Below are 17793 nucleotides of genomic sequence, written 5' to 3' on the forward strand. Positions count from 1 at the left end.
CTTAAGTCTGCTTTTCAAACCTTCTAAGAGGTATTTTAGTTGCCTCTGGCAGGGCTCTGACAATTTTCAGTCACTGGCTCACTGCTCATGCCCAGCTTACTGAGCAAAGACCGACTGGTAAAAATCTGTAAAACAACATTTAAAAATTTCTCTGCAACACTAGCTTGAAAACATTCTTTAAAAATGAGAACAGTCACTGATAACTGTTGAAGTTTACCTTAATAAGCCTTAGTTTCACATTTTTAATAGAAAAAGTGAATAATAAAACGTTATAATACTTCAGTCATATGCACAAATATTGCAGGAAGAGTTTGTTTTTTTACTTCATAGTGTCCTCATTAAAACACCATGTAAACTAGGAAACTCTAGTTTCTAATTTTGAAACCATGAGTCATATTAGTACTATACTAACATCTGGATAAGAAAAGATATCTTTGAAAAGAAGCTAAGTGGGAAAAGATAGAAATAAGTGATATTTTCAGTGGATAGGAAGTAAACTGAAAAATTAGAATACTGTAACTTTCTACATTTTCCATATCAAAGCACATCCCAGAATCGCCAAATTTCCAAAGATTTTCTTGTTTTTATGCTTATTTCCTTTATGACATGTAGCAGGCTATAACTGGTTCTATCTCCAGCTAGCTACATCCAAGCACCGCCATCTTTATTGGCAACAAAGAATATAGTATGTTTATTAAGTACCCAACAATCAACATCATTCACTTTGCAACTTCAAGTGGGCAAGTCAACCTCAAATCTAGATTTGAAAAAAATACTGGTACTGCAGCACATTTTTAGGGCCCTAGGAAGTTTGGGTAAATGTGCTTTCTCATTAGGCATCATTTCCCAGTGACTGGGATGACATTTTGGCTGAGGCCCACCCTTTTGAGGGGCCATGAACATTCTGGAGGTTAATACCAGGCTTGGAGAACCCAGGCAAGCAAATGCAGCACGGAGCTCTTTCTGAGCCTCGTCACGGCACACACAGAGGCACCGTCAGAGTGGGACTTGCTTTTTCTGTGGGCGTATATTACAGAAACTACAGAAGAATGGGAAATATGCCAGAGAACCCTGCCAGCAAGAGAAAAATTGGAGTAAAGAGAGAAGAAAAGAAACCAATGAAACAATATAAAATAACACAGACGGAGCTGCAGGAATTTGAGGACAAATTAGGAAACTGCTTCTTGTATTAGATTTTCAGCAACTACTGGGAAGACGTAAGGCATCCTAGAAATTCTCTGACCTGGGTAAATGCATAAAGCACTCAGTCAAAATCAGGTGCTGTTATTTTTATAATAAATTTAAATTCAATATCCTTACTAATAATTTACGGCTTAATTAGATTAGAGACAAATTAGGAAATTTCTTGCAAAAATTTCAAGAAATGTAAAGAAAAGAGTAAAATCTAGATTAATCTGTGGTAAATGTATACTATTGTAATTATAAGTAGAAGTAGAAAAAAATCATTCTAATTAGCTCCTTTGAAATAAATATTTAAAATATATAGAGCAATATTTGAATTACAGTTATTTTAAATCTGATTAAAAATACTAGCTGTCATTTTTGTAATAAATAATATCTGAGGAGCCAATGATGAAACATTCAATTATGTTTTAAGGATAAACTGAAGTAACATGGGAAAAACATTCAGGTAAAACAGTGCATGGGAAATAGTATATGGTCAATAAAGTTTTAATTTCTTGTAAATCTGGAACCAAAGGATTTTACAATATTTGTCCAACATTAAGAGTCAAATCAAATCATAGTTTATCGTGGCTCTAAAACCAACTCCAAACATCTGGTTGACTCTTTCAATGACACTTGTAAAATACTGATATTAGACACTGCCTATTATGTAAGTGGTGACATTTGTTTGCTGAATGACCATTAGTCAAGTAGTTTACCTTACTAAAAGAAGCAACACAAAGTAGTAAGTAAAAATCACAACAAAAGCGCAAAGCATGATTCTTATTTCATTTTGGGAAAAAAACAACAAGATACATGCACAGAATAAAAAAGATGAGGGCATAAAAATATTAACAAGGATTATTACTGTATAATGAGACGACAGGTCATTAAAATTTTCTTCTTAGTAGTGGTTTTATGCATTTGGACAAATTTTCTGCTAGTGTTTCCAGGAAATATATTTTTTTAATAATTTAAACAAAAACGGTAAGATGTATCTGTGATGCAGAATTTTTAAAATCTATACATATCCAACCATCAATTTAAAAGCAATCTAACAGACTTTTACTTAAAAATCATTTGAGAAGCTTTCGAAATCCTTTCTTTAGGCCGAGTTCCTGAATTGAAAAACAAAAGACCTATTTATGAACAAAATGATTTCTTCAGACTTTCCAAATTACTTCAGTTTGTCAGCACCTCCCCCCACAGTACCTTAAGCAGTAAATACAACAGGTTTTTATTGTTACACAGACTTCCTAGTTGAGAAATAACCATACAACCCAAACCTCCAAAATGTGGAGGGTTGTGGGGGTTGAAGGAGGGAAGAAGAACAGGGTTTCAGAGGCTTACAGCAACTCGGGATGGGGGATGTAATGTTTCTTATAAGGTGCCACTGATGCACCTTGTAGCCAAACTTTGTTTCATGGAGAACTATGTGGTCAACTGTGCTTTCTGTAATTTAACTACTGAACAGATGAGAGGAGAAACAAGATTTAGAGAAAATAGCACCATGCTGACTAACAATATTGCCCATATTAAGCTCTGTATTCTCTCTGAGTCAGAGTTTGGGTCATATAAAAGTAAAACTAGCTGCAGAGAAGAGAATGGTTTCTCACAGGCTGTCATTTAAATCTCAAATGACCATGTTTCACAGCATGCTCAATACAGTCCAGCATGGAACTGCATTTTAATTTCCTAAAACCACAGGATATAAGTCTGATTTCAAATAGTGTTTGGACTGTGATATTCAGTACTGATAAAACTGTATGGTGTTCACTTGAAAGTTCCAAAGGAGGATCTTCATTTTAAAAATGAGACAACAGGCCCAAAATGGAGTCACTTGTGCTAAGACCCATGTCACCAAACCAAGACTTACTATCGAACTTAATTATTAGTTTTAGCCTCCCCCAGGAATGGAATTTAAACCAGACAGTCTGGAGTTACCTGGTCAGCCCTATGAGGTAATCTGCCTGACAGGCCCCTGCCATCCCCTAAAGAAAGACCTCTGTTGGTGTAACTTCCTTGTCCCGCCCCCTTCTGCCTCTAGCAGTTTTTCATTTGGTACAGCTCTTCGGAGCGCCTTTCTGTCTGCTAGACGGGATGCTGCCCAACTCATGAATCATTGAGTAAAGCCAGGGAGATCTTTAAAATTTACTCAGTTGAGTTTTTTTTAAAAACACTTTAAAGCACTATTTTCAAAGAAATTTATTCCTCTGATTTTTGTAAATGAATTCTAAACAATGAATAAATAATAAGAGCTAAAGCTACGACTGGAAGACACGTTATAGGAAAAGAACATGCTATATGTTCATTGCTCACTGGGTATAGCACATACTTGACAAAATCCAGTCGATACGAGACTTGAAATTTTCTTTGCCATGAAATGCTCATTAGTGCTTACTTTGGAAAATGAATTAAAAATCTATTAACATGAGTGAATCTTTACTTGCATGTCCATTCAGTGCATGGAAGTGATTCAGACGTCTTTTCAACTCGATAAAACAGGCAGAGCCGGAGATTGCTTTAATCTCCAAGTCTTACACAGGAAGAGAAACAACTTTTAAAATATGTCAAGAAAGAAAAAGGGAAAGTGAAACTATGTCCTAAGTTTGGAAGTCAGAAGCCAATTTCAGATCATATTATTATTCAGTTGGAAGGAACTTATAAAGATACGTTTTTATATGTGAACATGGAAGAAACCAGTACGATGTTCCGCAGTTCGCACCATAAGGAGCTGGCGCTGACCCGACCGTGGGAAAGGCTGAAAGGAAAAACATTTTTTGCAAGGAGAGAATAGAAAAGTATATGCTTTCCTCTAAAGTACTACTGCCTTTGGCTTTGAGCTTGACTCCAGAACTAATTGTCAAATTCAATGTTTGTTTTTAAGCAACATATCTGTTTGTTTGATCAATGAAGTGTAACTTGGAATGAAAGGCTGAGATTCTGATTAATAATTTAAGGTGCTATGAAGCCCCAGTTGTTCTATGAAACCGAATTATCTAGCAAACCTGGGGCTAACCTCGGGGTACCCGGCCTGAATCATTTGGGCCCCTATGGCCACTTTTCATCAGACTCTAAGGTATCCTCACGTGTAAGAAGTGCCCACTCTTGACTTCATAACAGCTGAAGATAACAAAATACAATGGTACAGGATCCAATTTTTTATAAGGAAAAGCCTGATTCATGGAAAAAAAAATTGCACATCTTAGAACAGAAGAAATGACTGCATTTCCTTCCTTGCCCCCTATGTCTTCCTATTTGATTTTTCCATTTACTCCCTCCCCCTCCCCTAGCCTTTCCAGTTCTTTCCTCCTTTTCCCCCCAAACTTAGACCGCAGGTGGCTAGTGGAAAGCTGTTTGGATTCCTAAGAAGTGTGCATTGGGCATCTCTTCTGGTGAGCGGTGAGGTCTCTAAGGTTGGCGACGCACACATCGGAACACCCAGACCTTCAGTCTCGGGGAAGACGCACACGGCAAGCTAACACGACCATCACCGGAACGTCGAGAGCACGTGGCCCTCGCCTGATTTACACTGCCGCAGTGGGCAGTGAGGATAAGGACAGCTGTGTGCAGGACTTCTGAAAACTGTGAGTGGTGCTCGAACAACAGGGAGGTGACGAGAATTGCACACTTGCTCAGAGAGTGGGAGAAATAAAGACAAATGCCGATGAAAGCCTGCGGCATCTATGGGACGCAGCTTCCTAATTTGCCTCATCACCAACACAGCAACAATAGGGGGTTATTCTCAGCATGTTCATCTTATTTTAATCCTCTTCACGGCTCAGTATGGTGGGGCCTATTATTATCTTAATTTTGAAGGCCAGGAATCTGAGGCCAGGGAGATTATTAAATCGCCTAACGGCCCACGGTTTACCAGCTGATGATGGAAGTGGAATCTGAATGTAGGAAGTCTGACCCCAGGGCCATGCTTTGCCATCTGTACATACTTCTAGCACACAGTTTCCAAGGGAATAACAAGGGGGAAATTATGGCTGGGCTCTTCTGGGCAGGAGGTGGCTGCAGGGGCAGAAAAGGAGAAGCACCGGAGATGCAAGAAGAACATCAAAAAAGTACTGTCACAAAACCCATCCCAGCCTGTTGGTGTCTCCACCCCTGAAACTATTCCACAACTTTATTCAGTCCAATTGGTCAATATTTCTATCTTACTGGCTAACTAACCTAGTAAACAATTTTTATGCACTGTGACAGCTGTAAAAGTAATGGATAACAGCCTCAGCCGCCAAAGCATGATGTACAAACTATCTAATAAGAGAAGCCTGGTCAGTGAGCAGCACAAAACCATGAGGTCCCTGCATTTATTTGCAAAACTGTGAGTGTGAGTGTTGTGTGCACATGGTCCCTCTATCTTACAAACACACACACATGCATACGCGCAGCCATACTCTACAATGTATAAAAAGGTACCTGACCCTGTTGAGAGCTACGGACACATAAATTCTAAAAACAAAGCCAGCAATTTCTGGCCAGCTCTGCTCTGAACGTACCTGCATCTGGGTCCTGGTTGAAACGGCAATACTTGGAGTTCTCAAGTGAAGGCAGGCACTGCTCGATGGGCACCCATACGTATGTCTCAGGACACAACAAATCAGACGGTCTGTAATGGCCCTAAAGAGACGTGGAGAAAAAGGCATTACTAACACAGTAACTTCCCAGTTCCAAGGCTCTGGAGTTCTAGGAAAGATTTTAATCACAAATTTAAATGAAGCCAACCAGAAAACAGTTCTACTGTAAATACCAAATGACTACTAGCAATTGCTTTCCCTTCTCAAGAATGCACATTTGATTCAAAAGCTCTCTAAAAGAAACACATCCCCATTTGGGGACGCCTGTGTTAATCTGGGAGATTTGAGTTTCTACTTTCTTTTGGAAAAAATATTTAATATATGATTCTTGCTAAGCTGATCGCAAGGAATACCCAGTTTCAAAATCAAGTTGTCTTTTAAATGCTAGTTAACAACAGAGGGAAATTTCTTTTCATATATGAGAGCATTATAATTTATATATACAGGGCCAGCCGAGTGGCTGAGTTGGTTAAGAGTATGCTTAAGAGCACGAGCTCTGAGCAACAGGGTTGCTGGTTCAATTCCCACATTGGCCAGTGAACTACATCTGAGCTGAGCTGCCAACTCAGCTGGTGAGAGCACGTGCTCCTAACAACAGGTTGCCTGTTCAAGATGGTAGGCTACGTCCACCCGCAACGAAGACTGAACTCGGGCACCTTGAGCTGCTCTGCCGCCCAGATGGCTCAGTGGCTAGAGCGTACACTCTTAACAGCAAGGTTGCCGGTTCGACTCCCACATGAAAATAATAATAATAATAATAATAATAATAATAAATTATAAACTTATTTTCCAAATAAAATTTCACTATCCTTAGTCACAATGTTTTCAATTTGTAGACTCAGTTCCAATATATTAAATATTCTAATATATTAAAAATATTCATTCCAATATATTAACAAGCACTGTCTTGTCAACATACTTCCATGAGTAACCTAAACTAATACATGTAAATAAAGAGAAGTTTCAAAAAACACTACAGAAATTTCAGAAAACATCTGTGATAATAACCCTCTGAAGTTTCTTCAAGCACTCTATTTTAGAAAAAATGATTTATATATTTATAAGCCAATGATATACTCAAATCTAAAACAAAGACTAGACAACAGATGCTGAAGAAAAAAAAAATCATTCACCTAAGGATTATTTGGCTGACAACTAACAGAGGATGAAACAAATTATGTGAGTGACATCATTTAGTGAAAATTTTCAGAAATATCAAAGTTAGCTAAAATTCAAAATGTCTTTTCTCTAAATTTTAAAATTCAAAATTCATTATAGATGTTAATATCTAGTACAGCATTTTTCAATTTTTTATACCACACAGTAAGAAAGTTTATATCATAATCTAGTAAACATATATGCAAATGTAAAACCAGACACAAACCTTTTACTACAGAATGCTTACCCATGTTATGTAATCCTTTATTTTCATTCTACTCTATTTATTATTTTTTTTAATGATGCTCTTAAAGCACCAAAATTGCTTTCACAAACAGCAAATGGATTGTAACCTTAAGAGTTTGAAAAACACTAGTGCAAAACCTATTACAAAGAATACTGCTGCTGAAGGGCTTTGCACTGTCATATGGGTTTACGTCAGAAAGGCACTCTAAACCAGCCTGCTATGTACTGGTAACTGTACGAAGCATCACTCAGGTTTAAAACAAGCACCATGTCCTCCCAGCATTCAAAGCATTCAGAAGTCTGTAAGCTAACAGAGAAACTACATAACATGTGCTCAAACAAAAACTAATTCCTGCTTGAAAGGGTTGGGAGAGAGTTCAAGGAGAATGTGGAGTTTTATTGGGGACTTAACAGACTGACTTGATTAAGTCTAGGGCAGGCTGAAAAGGAATGAGAACAATCTAGATGAAGGTTACCGCATAAACAAGGATGCTGAGTTGGGCCCAGCATAACTCTGGGGACAGGAAATAGCAGGGCACTGCAGACATGGAAAGGTAGGTTGAGATCAGATTCTGTGGAGCCTCAAATATCATGGTTTGGACTTTATTCTGCTGAACTGGGAATGGCTGCTGGCTGAGAGAGAAAGCGTGACAGGATGAAGTCCAGAACTCAGGTTTCTGACTTGGAGTTTCCCAGATATTTACTGAATGGCTGATGCCTTACTGCCCTAGAGCAGCAAAGGTCACCTTCAAGGGCAGCTCCTGGTGGTCCACATGACCCTCTATTTGTAAAATTCATACCAGAACTATTTAAATAATTCACTTAAGAAGCATAATGAATCCAGATGTTTCACTGATATCTTAGCAAAAGCAGTATCATTCTCTCCATTAATTCAGAAACTGTTTTACTGGGGGAAAGAGACAGAATTATGTGGAGCTGTCCATATTATTAACAAACCTGAAAAACTATATAGCAGCCTAAATCAGTGGTTCTAAATCTTTTTTTCTTTCCCTCCCTTTTTGGTTATAGACTATTCTGAAAATCTGATGGGGATTAAAAATGCTAAATATAAAACCTAATGATATAAAACTTCTAGGGGGAATAAAAAGGAGTAAATTTTCTTGGAGTATACAAAGATTTCTTAGGATACAAAAAGCATTAACCGTAAAAGAAAAAACAGATGAATTGGATCTCATCAAAATTACATACTGTCTTCAAAAAATTATTAATAATCAAGCCAAACAATGGAAGAAAATATTAACAAAACATGTATTAGACAAGAGCTCTGTATCCAAACCACATAAAGAATTTAACACCTCAATAGTAAGAATAAACACTTTAAAGAAAAAAAAGACAAAAGACATAAACACTTTTCCAAAGATACATGAATGTCTAATAGCATGGAAAGATTACCAGAAATGCAAATTAAAACCATATTAAGATACCACTGAATGCCCACTAAAATGGCTGTAATGAAAAAGATTGAAAAACACATTTTGGCAAGGATTTGGACTATCTAGACCTTGGAAATTGCTAGTTTAAAATGGTTAACCATTTGGGAAAAAGTAAATATTCTTGTGTATGTATCATTTGTGGTTGTGTCTAGAATAAATCCCAAAATGGAACTGTTGGGCATAAGGGTTTTAAGTTTTATAGCACAAAATTATTTTCCATGGAAGTTGTGCTATTTTATCTTTCCATCAGCAATGTTATGTATGCAAGTGCTGATTTCCCCACATCCCTACCAACATAACATACTATCAAAACATTTGATTTTTGTCAATCTGAGAAATGGCAGTTCATTATGGTTTTAATTTGCATTATGTATCTTTATATGTTGAAAGGAATTTGTATTTTTTTTTCTATCAAGTTGGTCCATTGTGTTGTCAGATTTCTGGTCTTTCCTTATTAATTAAAAAACTCTTCATATATTAAGGAAATTAACCCTTAGTTTGTAAAATATGTTGTATTTTCCTAGTTTATCTGTCTTTTGACTCTGTATGCCATGCTCTTTTGCCATGTGAAAATCTGATAAGTGGTATAATTTATCATTTTTAAAAATGGTGTCTAGCTTTTCCAATATAATTAAAAAGGCCACCATCACTCAAAAATTATGAAAACATTTTATGTCTTTTTCTAGTACTTTTATGATTTCATAATTTTACATTTACATTAATGCTCCATCTGGAATTTATTTTGGTATAAGGTAGAAGAAAAGGATCCAACCTAATTTCTTTCAGATGTTTACCAAACGGCTTTGACATTATTTCTGAAACAATCGTCATTTCCCCCACTGATTTAAAATGTCTTTTTGATAACTTACTAAATTTCCACATATATTTATATCTCTTTCTGGACTTTCTATTTATTATGTTATACTCATCTGTCTACTCATATGCCAGTGCCACATAGTTTTAACTATTAAAGCTTTACATTATATTTTAGTGCCTGGTAGATCTAAATCCCCCGCATTGCTCTTTTATTTGCTGAATTTTCTGGCTCTTCTTGCTTAACTATTCTAGCATTCTGTATTTAGTATACACAAATATTACCAATTTGAACAAAGAAACAGTAAAATAAATGGAATGAAGTATCTTCTCTATTGTAACGGCAGAACATAAAAGAAGAGAATCCCAAGAATGTCTAGTAAAAAGAAAATGTATGTATCATCTTAAGTTAAAAAAACAAACAAACACACAAATGACACCATTTTCTAATTCAAGGTGGAACTGAGTGCTCACTGGCTGAGATGCACAGATCAAATAATTAAGTAGTGCCGGGGGTGGGGAGGGAGGAATGATTGATCAGGCATTGACTATGAGTCATTAAGGTTAAAACAGACATATTTCGTGTGGATATACATGAACCCAGTGTCTGGATCAAACAATGATGCTATCAAAAATATTCGGTCAGTGAACATTAACTGAATCCTTACTTTGTGACGGGCACTAGATGCTGGACATAGAAAGATGAACAAACGCATGCCTCTAGATGCTTCCCAATCTACTGGGCGTTTCAGACCTGGATGAAATCTAAGAGTATATACTAAGTGTTCTCATGTACAACTGTCCAAAGTTCCTAAATTTTCACAATGTTCTTTTTTGACAGTTTTTTTTTGTTGGTGTTTTTTTTTAGCTGAGCCATCCTGCTACCTGTTGGCAGCTCAGCGGCTGCTCAGCTCGGGCTGGACTCGAACCGCTGTTGCTCAGAGCTCAAACTCTTGAGCGAGCTCTTAACCAACTGAGCCACTCGGCCGGCCCCACAATGTTCTTTTATGGCAATACTTGCTCATAACAATAGGTCAGACATTTTATTTTTAACTCTTTACTTAGTTTATCTCACTGAAAAACCATAAATGTACACATTTTAACTTCTGCTCATCATTGAAATCAGATTTTTATATTAGGTTAAAACATTATTTTTCTCCTAAGTACAGGCTTATTCAGTGCTTCAGGGATTCTCTCAAACCAAAGAATGCAAAGAGTTTTATGAAATAAACCCCTTTGAAATGTTATGCTTTCTAAACTTAGCTAGTTGAGAGTTAAGTGACCAAAGTGCTTAAAGCTCAATTTAAAGTCACCATCACACAAATGAAAAATGCAAGGTTTGAAAGCCACCTTGCCTTTTCTGCTAGTGTTAAGAAAATGAGAAATGTCTGTATTAAGAATGTAATTACTTAAGGATTTGAACATACTTTCCCATGTTCAGAAGAAAAAATATTTAATCAACCTCTAAGTACATTCATTCATATTGGAACAATGAGGTTAAAGTAGATTAATTCTTTCGTAGGATACATGACTTTTTGTAAATAAGAAATCTGAGTTACCACAGATTTCTAAAGTGCTAAAACATTTGAAAATGGTCTGAGAAGTCTATTGACTCACAAGTTTTTTAGAGCGTTCTTTCAATTTGATCTCCAATTTTAGAAGATGCCCTCCAGACTCCCCCCACACTGTCTCAAAGGAACAACCCAACAAGGACAGCACCACAATGAAATCTTACCACCAGGGGCACGTATCTGAAAAGGGGGGCTACAGGAGAGGATAATGTAGTTTAAGATAAGATGCCCAGAAAAGGTAAAAGCTATCTTCTAAAAAGCCCAAACATAGAGAAGAAAATGTTTATTTTTCATTATTAATTAATTTATGGTGAGGGATATCCATTCTATTCAAAGTCCTCAAAGGGAAATGCGATGTATAATGCCACCAAGTGTTATAACCTCTGTGACTGCTTACAAACTGTTTTAGAACTGGAAAAAGAAACAAAAACAAACTAAGTGCCTCTGTATTTTGAATTACTATAGAAGAGTGAATATTTTGCTCAGAGTATGGCTATCGTATTCAAATTTTATTTTCTTGAAAGAAAACCTCTTAGACTATCTGTAACACCCAACTTACATTACATTCCCCTCCCAAAAAAGAAAAACCTAAAATATGGTCATAATATTTCAATCAACTTTACTAGGCTGTCACAGAATGAAATTCAAGGAAATGCTGAAGTTAAATCTAAAACACTGGGGGGGGGGAACCCTAGCTAAATACATTTCCTGTTCTATTTCTATTAAAAACTAACTGCTTCTTCTGGAAAAGATCATACAATTTTGGTTTTTGGTCAATGGAATGAATAGGCATTCTTTTTACTTGCATGCTTCAGACCATAATTTGAAGAGCATTATCATATTGACTTAATTTTCTACCCTATAAAAGAAACACAAAATAAATGATATGGAGAATATCCTGGTTTAGCAAAACATAACAGTCAGAATTCAGCCTAAAAATTCCATTCACTTTGGTAGCTAGAGGTTAAAACTATCTCACTATCATTTCATAATAAGAACAGTGAACACAAGTATCTAAAGTGCATGTAAAAGGTGAGCATCTGGAAACTTTTGATTTCACAGTCACTAAAATTTTAGCAAGGATATTTTAACACAGATTAACTAACATCCTTTGCTCCCAATGAAAATACAACCAACAACACTAAGAGACTTTCCCTCAGGTAATCTGGATTTTCAGAGGCAAAAGTTAAATTAAGCAGATGGACAAGGAGCAAAAAATGGATCTAGCAAACCCTGGCCATCAATTTTTTTGGTAACTTTTAAAAAGATGTAATTCACGTACCATAAAATTCACCCTTTTAAAGTGTACAGTTCAGTTGTGTCTGGTATATTCGCAGGGTTGTGCAATCACCACCACTACCTAACTCCGCAACATTTTCATCATTCTAAGGAGAAAGCCTGAACGCATTAGCAGTCACTGATCTACTGGTCATCCACTGTCACATGAAAGGCTCGTCTACACGGTTCCCATCTGAAGCGGAACAAAACCCCAAGCCAGGACATGGCAACAAGGTCCTAAGGGACAGGCCCCGCTGCCTTTGCGGCCTGTCGACTACTCTTCCCCTCCACCAGCATCTACCCTGGCCGCACGGGCTTTCTGGTGCTCCTGGAACACATCAGCCCGCTCCCACCTCAGGGCTTCTCCCCGACCGTTCTCTCTTCCGCTCTTACAGATATGCCCATGGCTTGTCATGTACTTTAAGGTTTTGCTCAGGTGTTACCTTCTCAATGAAGCTGACCTACTATTTCTCTCCCATAGGACTTATCACCTGCTAATAGTCCTATTAATTTACTCAATTGTTGTATATATAGGCAACTCCTTGCTGGAATGTAGCAATCAGGGTATTTTAGTCTGACTCTTTCACTGACATCCCCAAACCTGCTCAGTAAAGACCTGCTGGATGAATGAGCAGTGAGGCCGGTGCACTCCAGCCATCTGTTTCTATTTCCTCCTCTAGGACAGTCGATGTTACTTAGTATGCTCTGTCTTGCATATTAATAACATGGCACACACGAACCAATCAATATTTGCTGAACTTGTATTCATGATTTGGCTCCACCATGTTTTTATAGTTTAAGAATAGTTCCCAAACTTTCGGAATTCAATGAATTATCATCAAATACTAAAAGTATAAAGACATTTTCATGACAGGACCTGTTAAGAGTTACTGAAAGGGGGTTCTCCAATTTCCCAGCACCTTTGACTGAAAAGGCTTTGTTTTCTCCATTGCATGGTTTTGGCTCCTTTGTCGAAAATTACTTGCCCACATGCGCGTATGTTTGGGTGTATTTCTGGGTTTTCAATCCTGTTCCATGGTCTGTGTGTCTGTTTTTCTGCCATTATCACAGTTTTGATTATTGTCACTTTGTAGTACAATTTGAAATCAGGCAGTGTGACACCTCCAGCCTTGTTCTTTTTTTCTTAGGATTGCTTTGGCTATTCGGGGTCTTTTGTGATTCCACACAAATCTGATGAGTTTTGGTTCTACTCTTTAAAAAAATGCCATTGGGATTTTGATGGGGATTGCATGCAAAAGAATGAAACTAGGCTGCTATCTGTCACCATACACCAAAACTAACTCAAAATGGATAAAAAACCTTTTAAATATAAGACATGAAACAAATTGCATAGAAGAAAAGGTACATAGGTACTAAACTTACGGACCTTGGTCTTAGAGAGGATTTTATGAATTTGACCTCAAAGCCAAGGGAAGTAAAGCCAAAAATAAATGGGAGGGACTACATCAAACAAAAGAAACCATCGAGAAAACAAAGAGGCAACCAATTAAATGGGAGAAGATGTTTGCAAACGCCACCTCCGATAAGGGGCTAACATCCAAAATATATAAAGAACTCATACAACTCAACAACAACAAGAAAAACAAACATCCAATTAAAAAATGGGCAGATGACCTGAACAGACACTTCCTCCAAGAAGACACAAAAACAGCCAACAGATATATGAAAACATGTTCAACATCACTAGCTAAATCAAAACCACAATGAGATACCACCTCATACCTGTCAGAATGTCTATCAACAAGACAAGGAATAAACAAGGCTGTGGAGGAAAAGGAACCCTCGTACACTGCTGGTGGGAATGTAAATTGTACAGTCACTATGGAAAACAGTGTGGAGGGTCCTGAAAAAATTAAGAATAGAATTGCCCAGCAATCCCTCTTCTGTTATCTACCCAAAAAATCTGGAAACATCTACACGTAAACATATATACCACTACTTTCATTGCAGAATTATTGATGGTGGCCAAGACATGGAAACAACCTAAGTGTCCTCTGATAGGTGACTGGATAAAGAAGATGTGGTACATATACACAATGGAATATTACTCGGCCTTAAGAGAAGGGGAAATATTGCCATTTGCGACCACATAGATGGATCTTGAGATTATTATGCTAAACAAAATCAGTCAGAAAAAGCTGAGAACCATGATGTCACTCATATGTGGAATATAAAACTGAAAGCAACAAATGAATAAGAACAAAACAAACTGTGTCATCTAAAACTCATAGATACAGACAACAGTTTAGTGGTTACCAGAGGGAAAGGGGGGAGGGAAGGTGGTAGAAGAGGGTAAAGGGGGTCAAGTATACGGTGACGGAAGGAGATGTGACTTTGGGTGGTGAGCATGCAATGCAACATACAGATGGTGTATCTAGAATTGTACACTTCAAACATATATAATTTTAACTAGTCATGCCAATAAATTTAATTTAAAAAATTAAAAGAGGGTTCTAATTCTCAAGGTTAGAAACTACTGGTTCATGTCAATTTAGTTTTTTGTTCCTCAAAGATAAAAATATTTCACTGGCATACACTTTCTTTTAAAGAAAAGCATAGCTTTTCATATTAAATTTTTTTAAAAGGAAGGGAAATGGGACTCGTGAAAGGCCTCTTCTTTCTGTCAGAGTTGAGCAGTGTCATTTTGGCAATGACAGTGACTATTAGTTCTCCTTGTGTTTGTTAAGAGCACAGTCCTCCTGATAGTTCTGCATATCATCTGAGTTAAATCTTGTAACTTAAAAAAGTAATGAAAACAGGCGTTATGTTGATTGTAGAGACAAAACAATAAGATCATGGAATGGTAGTGATAAACTCAAGACCACACCCCGGATTCCCACTGTCTTTCTATACATAAAGTTTAAAATACTGACAATTCTTTAAAGTATTTTCAAAATCACTTCCAAAATCTTAAAAATCACCACTCTGTTCACTATGCACAGGGACTCTGCTCGGCATCAAGGGTGAAAAGATGAAATGGGCCTTGTGAGGCACGCACTCATTATCTGCGGGGGGAGCAGGGGACAGTATGGCTCTAGTGACTTGCGTAGCCCATGGTAAAGGCTGGCTGATGGGCACAGGGGCTGAGGAGGCACAAAGGAGCTCACTGGCAGGTCGCAGGGGCTGCAACACCGAGAAAAGCAACAGTAACTGTGACCAAGCTGGTGGTGGAACCCAAAGGGGAACGACCAGCTCTCTCCGGAGATTCTGCGAAGAGGTCCCTTACGCAGTGAGTCTTAGAAGGCTGAGGAGCACCATTTTGGGGGAAAAAAGTAGTCACTTACCAAAAGCAAATACAGATCCAAGACCTACATAGCTGTCTCCCCCTTTGAGTCCCAGATACAAGTCTGTAAAAACGTCACCAAATAGGAAATGAAGTGAGAAACAACTGTTAAAGCTCTACGGATTAGTATGTGGTCCTGTGTCTACAGTTTGTAGAAGCTTCAAAACTAAATTATCTTTAGCTTTACATTCAAAATGTTAATGTTAGGTTAGTTATAAAGAGTAACTCCATCTTTTTTCTGAACAAATACCGATTTCCATAATTTCAGATTTATTACCAGTAGGCATCTTTCTTCTTAATACAGAATGACAAACGGGAAGCACTTTCAAGTTCATGAATAGGGCTTCCTGTAACCTGGCATTATCTGGAGAAATACTGTGAAACCCATGGTTTTAAAATTACATTCTGGTTTCTTTCCTCTTATTACATCTTCCTAGATTCCTATAGAAGTACTTCTTATACAATTGAATGTACAATTGATCAAAAATGAAAGATAAGCTTATTATTTACATAATGGAAAATTCCCTAAAAACAACCCTGAGAAAGGCAATGAAATTACTAACCATCCCTTTCTAAACAAATTCACAGTGTTAAAATATCCACTCTTTGATTACAGTAAATCCAGAAATACATGATTTTAATTTTGAAATAATTTTAACATCTTTTAAAAATCTTTTTTTTTTTTTTTACCTTTATAAGAAGGCATATGTGAACCCCTATGTATTCAGGGCTACATATGTTTGCAAATCTGACATGTAAGAATTCTCTTTAAATGTCACATTTTTCTTTGTTTAAGTTAAAACAACATGCAAATGAGAAGTTATTTAATTAAAGTTAAAGAATTTGAGACTGTTATTTTTCTCAGAAAGAAAATCAGAGAAAAGTAAAGAAATGCTTTCATATGACACTCACCCAAGTTAGCATTCTTGGCGTTTAATTGGAAACATGTGGAGATGGGCTTGGCCGACTGCAATAAAATCGAAGTTACCGATTCACACCCTGCCATTTTGAGGATATTTTGTTTTTACAGTTTTCAAATTAAAACCAAATGGACTTTCCTTTGAACTCTTGTCCGGAAGCAAAGATCTTTATGAGATTTCACTCTCAAGAATACTTTATAAATAATTTTTAAAATATGAAGGATTTCGTGATTATTTGAGAAAAGGGTAAACCAGCAGTTTGTTTTGAAAATTCAAGTTAAATTAAAATATAAGAATACTAAAAAGACAAGATTATTCAAAGAGAGGCTGACAGAGGGAGAGAGAGAGTGAGAGAGCAAGCGAGCGAGTGAGAACACACTAGTAGCATTGAACCAAAAAAAAAAAAAACAGATTAACTAGACATTTAAGTCTTTTATCAGGTAAAGCTGATATTGGTATCCCATTTTTCTACAATAAACCTATTTGATTTTACGAAAACCAACTGCTTAAAGAGAAGCTCGAACGCTATATAAACAAAAATAGTTCAAAACAATCCATTAGAGTGGGCTGTGCCTCCGAGAAAGCGAGTTAGAATAAGGGCTTATTAAATCCAGTCTTCTCCCTGAAAGGCTACACCAATGGAATCCATGCACGGAGCACGACAGCAGACCTCTTGCTCCCCGATTTCATTACATAAACAGAGATTGACTTATCAGTTCCCAAGAGAGTGCTTGAGAAGTAACTCTAGCTGCTCTGTTTTCAGAAACTGTGTTTGGATTGTGCCAGGCTCAGTTGGTGAGGTGAGCTGACCAGCAAGACAAAAGGGCCTAAACATCTGAATCCATTTGTGTTCCCCAAATTCGGAAAGCCCACAGATGTACTCCATGTGCTGCTAGGCTAGGCTTTGAAAACTTAAAAATACATATTTTTTCCACTGACAAACAAAAGTGATGGTATTCTGTTTCTTTAATTAAAATCCAAGGGTTCACAAAGGCTCCAGGACTTACTTTAAAGCTTCCTTAAGACTGGGCTATTTATTTTACTATTAGCAACTAATAGAGAATAAAGATTCGAATTCAGTTTTAATCACAATCTTTGCTTTTATTTTGGAAACCCTGGGTTAATCTTTTTTCTTCTAGAAAATACAAAGAAAGCTTGTGAAGAAAAGATTCAGGGAGTCAACTTACAGCCCAAATTTAATTTCAGACTGAAGGGTCATAAGTTGAAAAGGATGCAGAGAAAGGAAAAGAAAAAAAGAAATAGAATAAAATAAGACAAAGA

The 17793-nt window shown here is 37.0% G+C and overlaps 1 protein-coding gene across 7 annotated transcripts in view; it reads right to left on the bottom strand.

Annotated features, from left to right (window-relative positions):
* Positions 1 to 17793, bottom strand: part of ATE1 (arginyltransferase 1) — a 204543-nt gene that overhangs the window by 94505 nt on the left and 92245 nt on the right. For all 7 annotated transcript variants that reach the window (XR_002124030.1, XM_019642926.1, XM_019642927.1 and 4 more), the window contains one exon: positions 5691 to 5811. Coding sequence is in view for 6 of the 7 variants with exons in the window: in XM_019642926.1 (XP_019498471.1) it covers positions 5691 to 5811 (121 nt within the window). In the remaining variant the exon portion in view is untranslated. The remainder of the gene's footprint in view (positions 1 to 5690; positions 5812 to 17793) is intronic.

Source organism: Hipposideros armiger, unplaced genomic scaffold (genome assembly GCF_001890085.2).
Source record: "Hipposideros armiger isolate ML-2016 unplaced genomic scaffold, ASM189008v1 scaffold_74, whole genome shotgun sequence".
In the NCBI taxonomy this organism is placed as follows: Eukaryota; Metazoa; Chordata; class Mammalia; order Chiroptera; family Hipposideridae; genus Hipposideros; species Hipposideros armiger.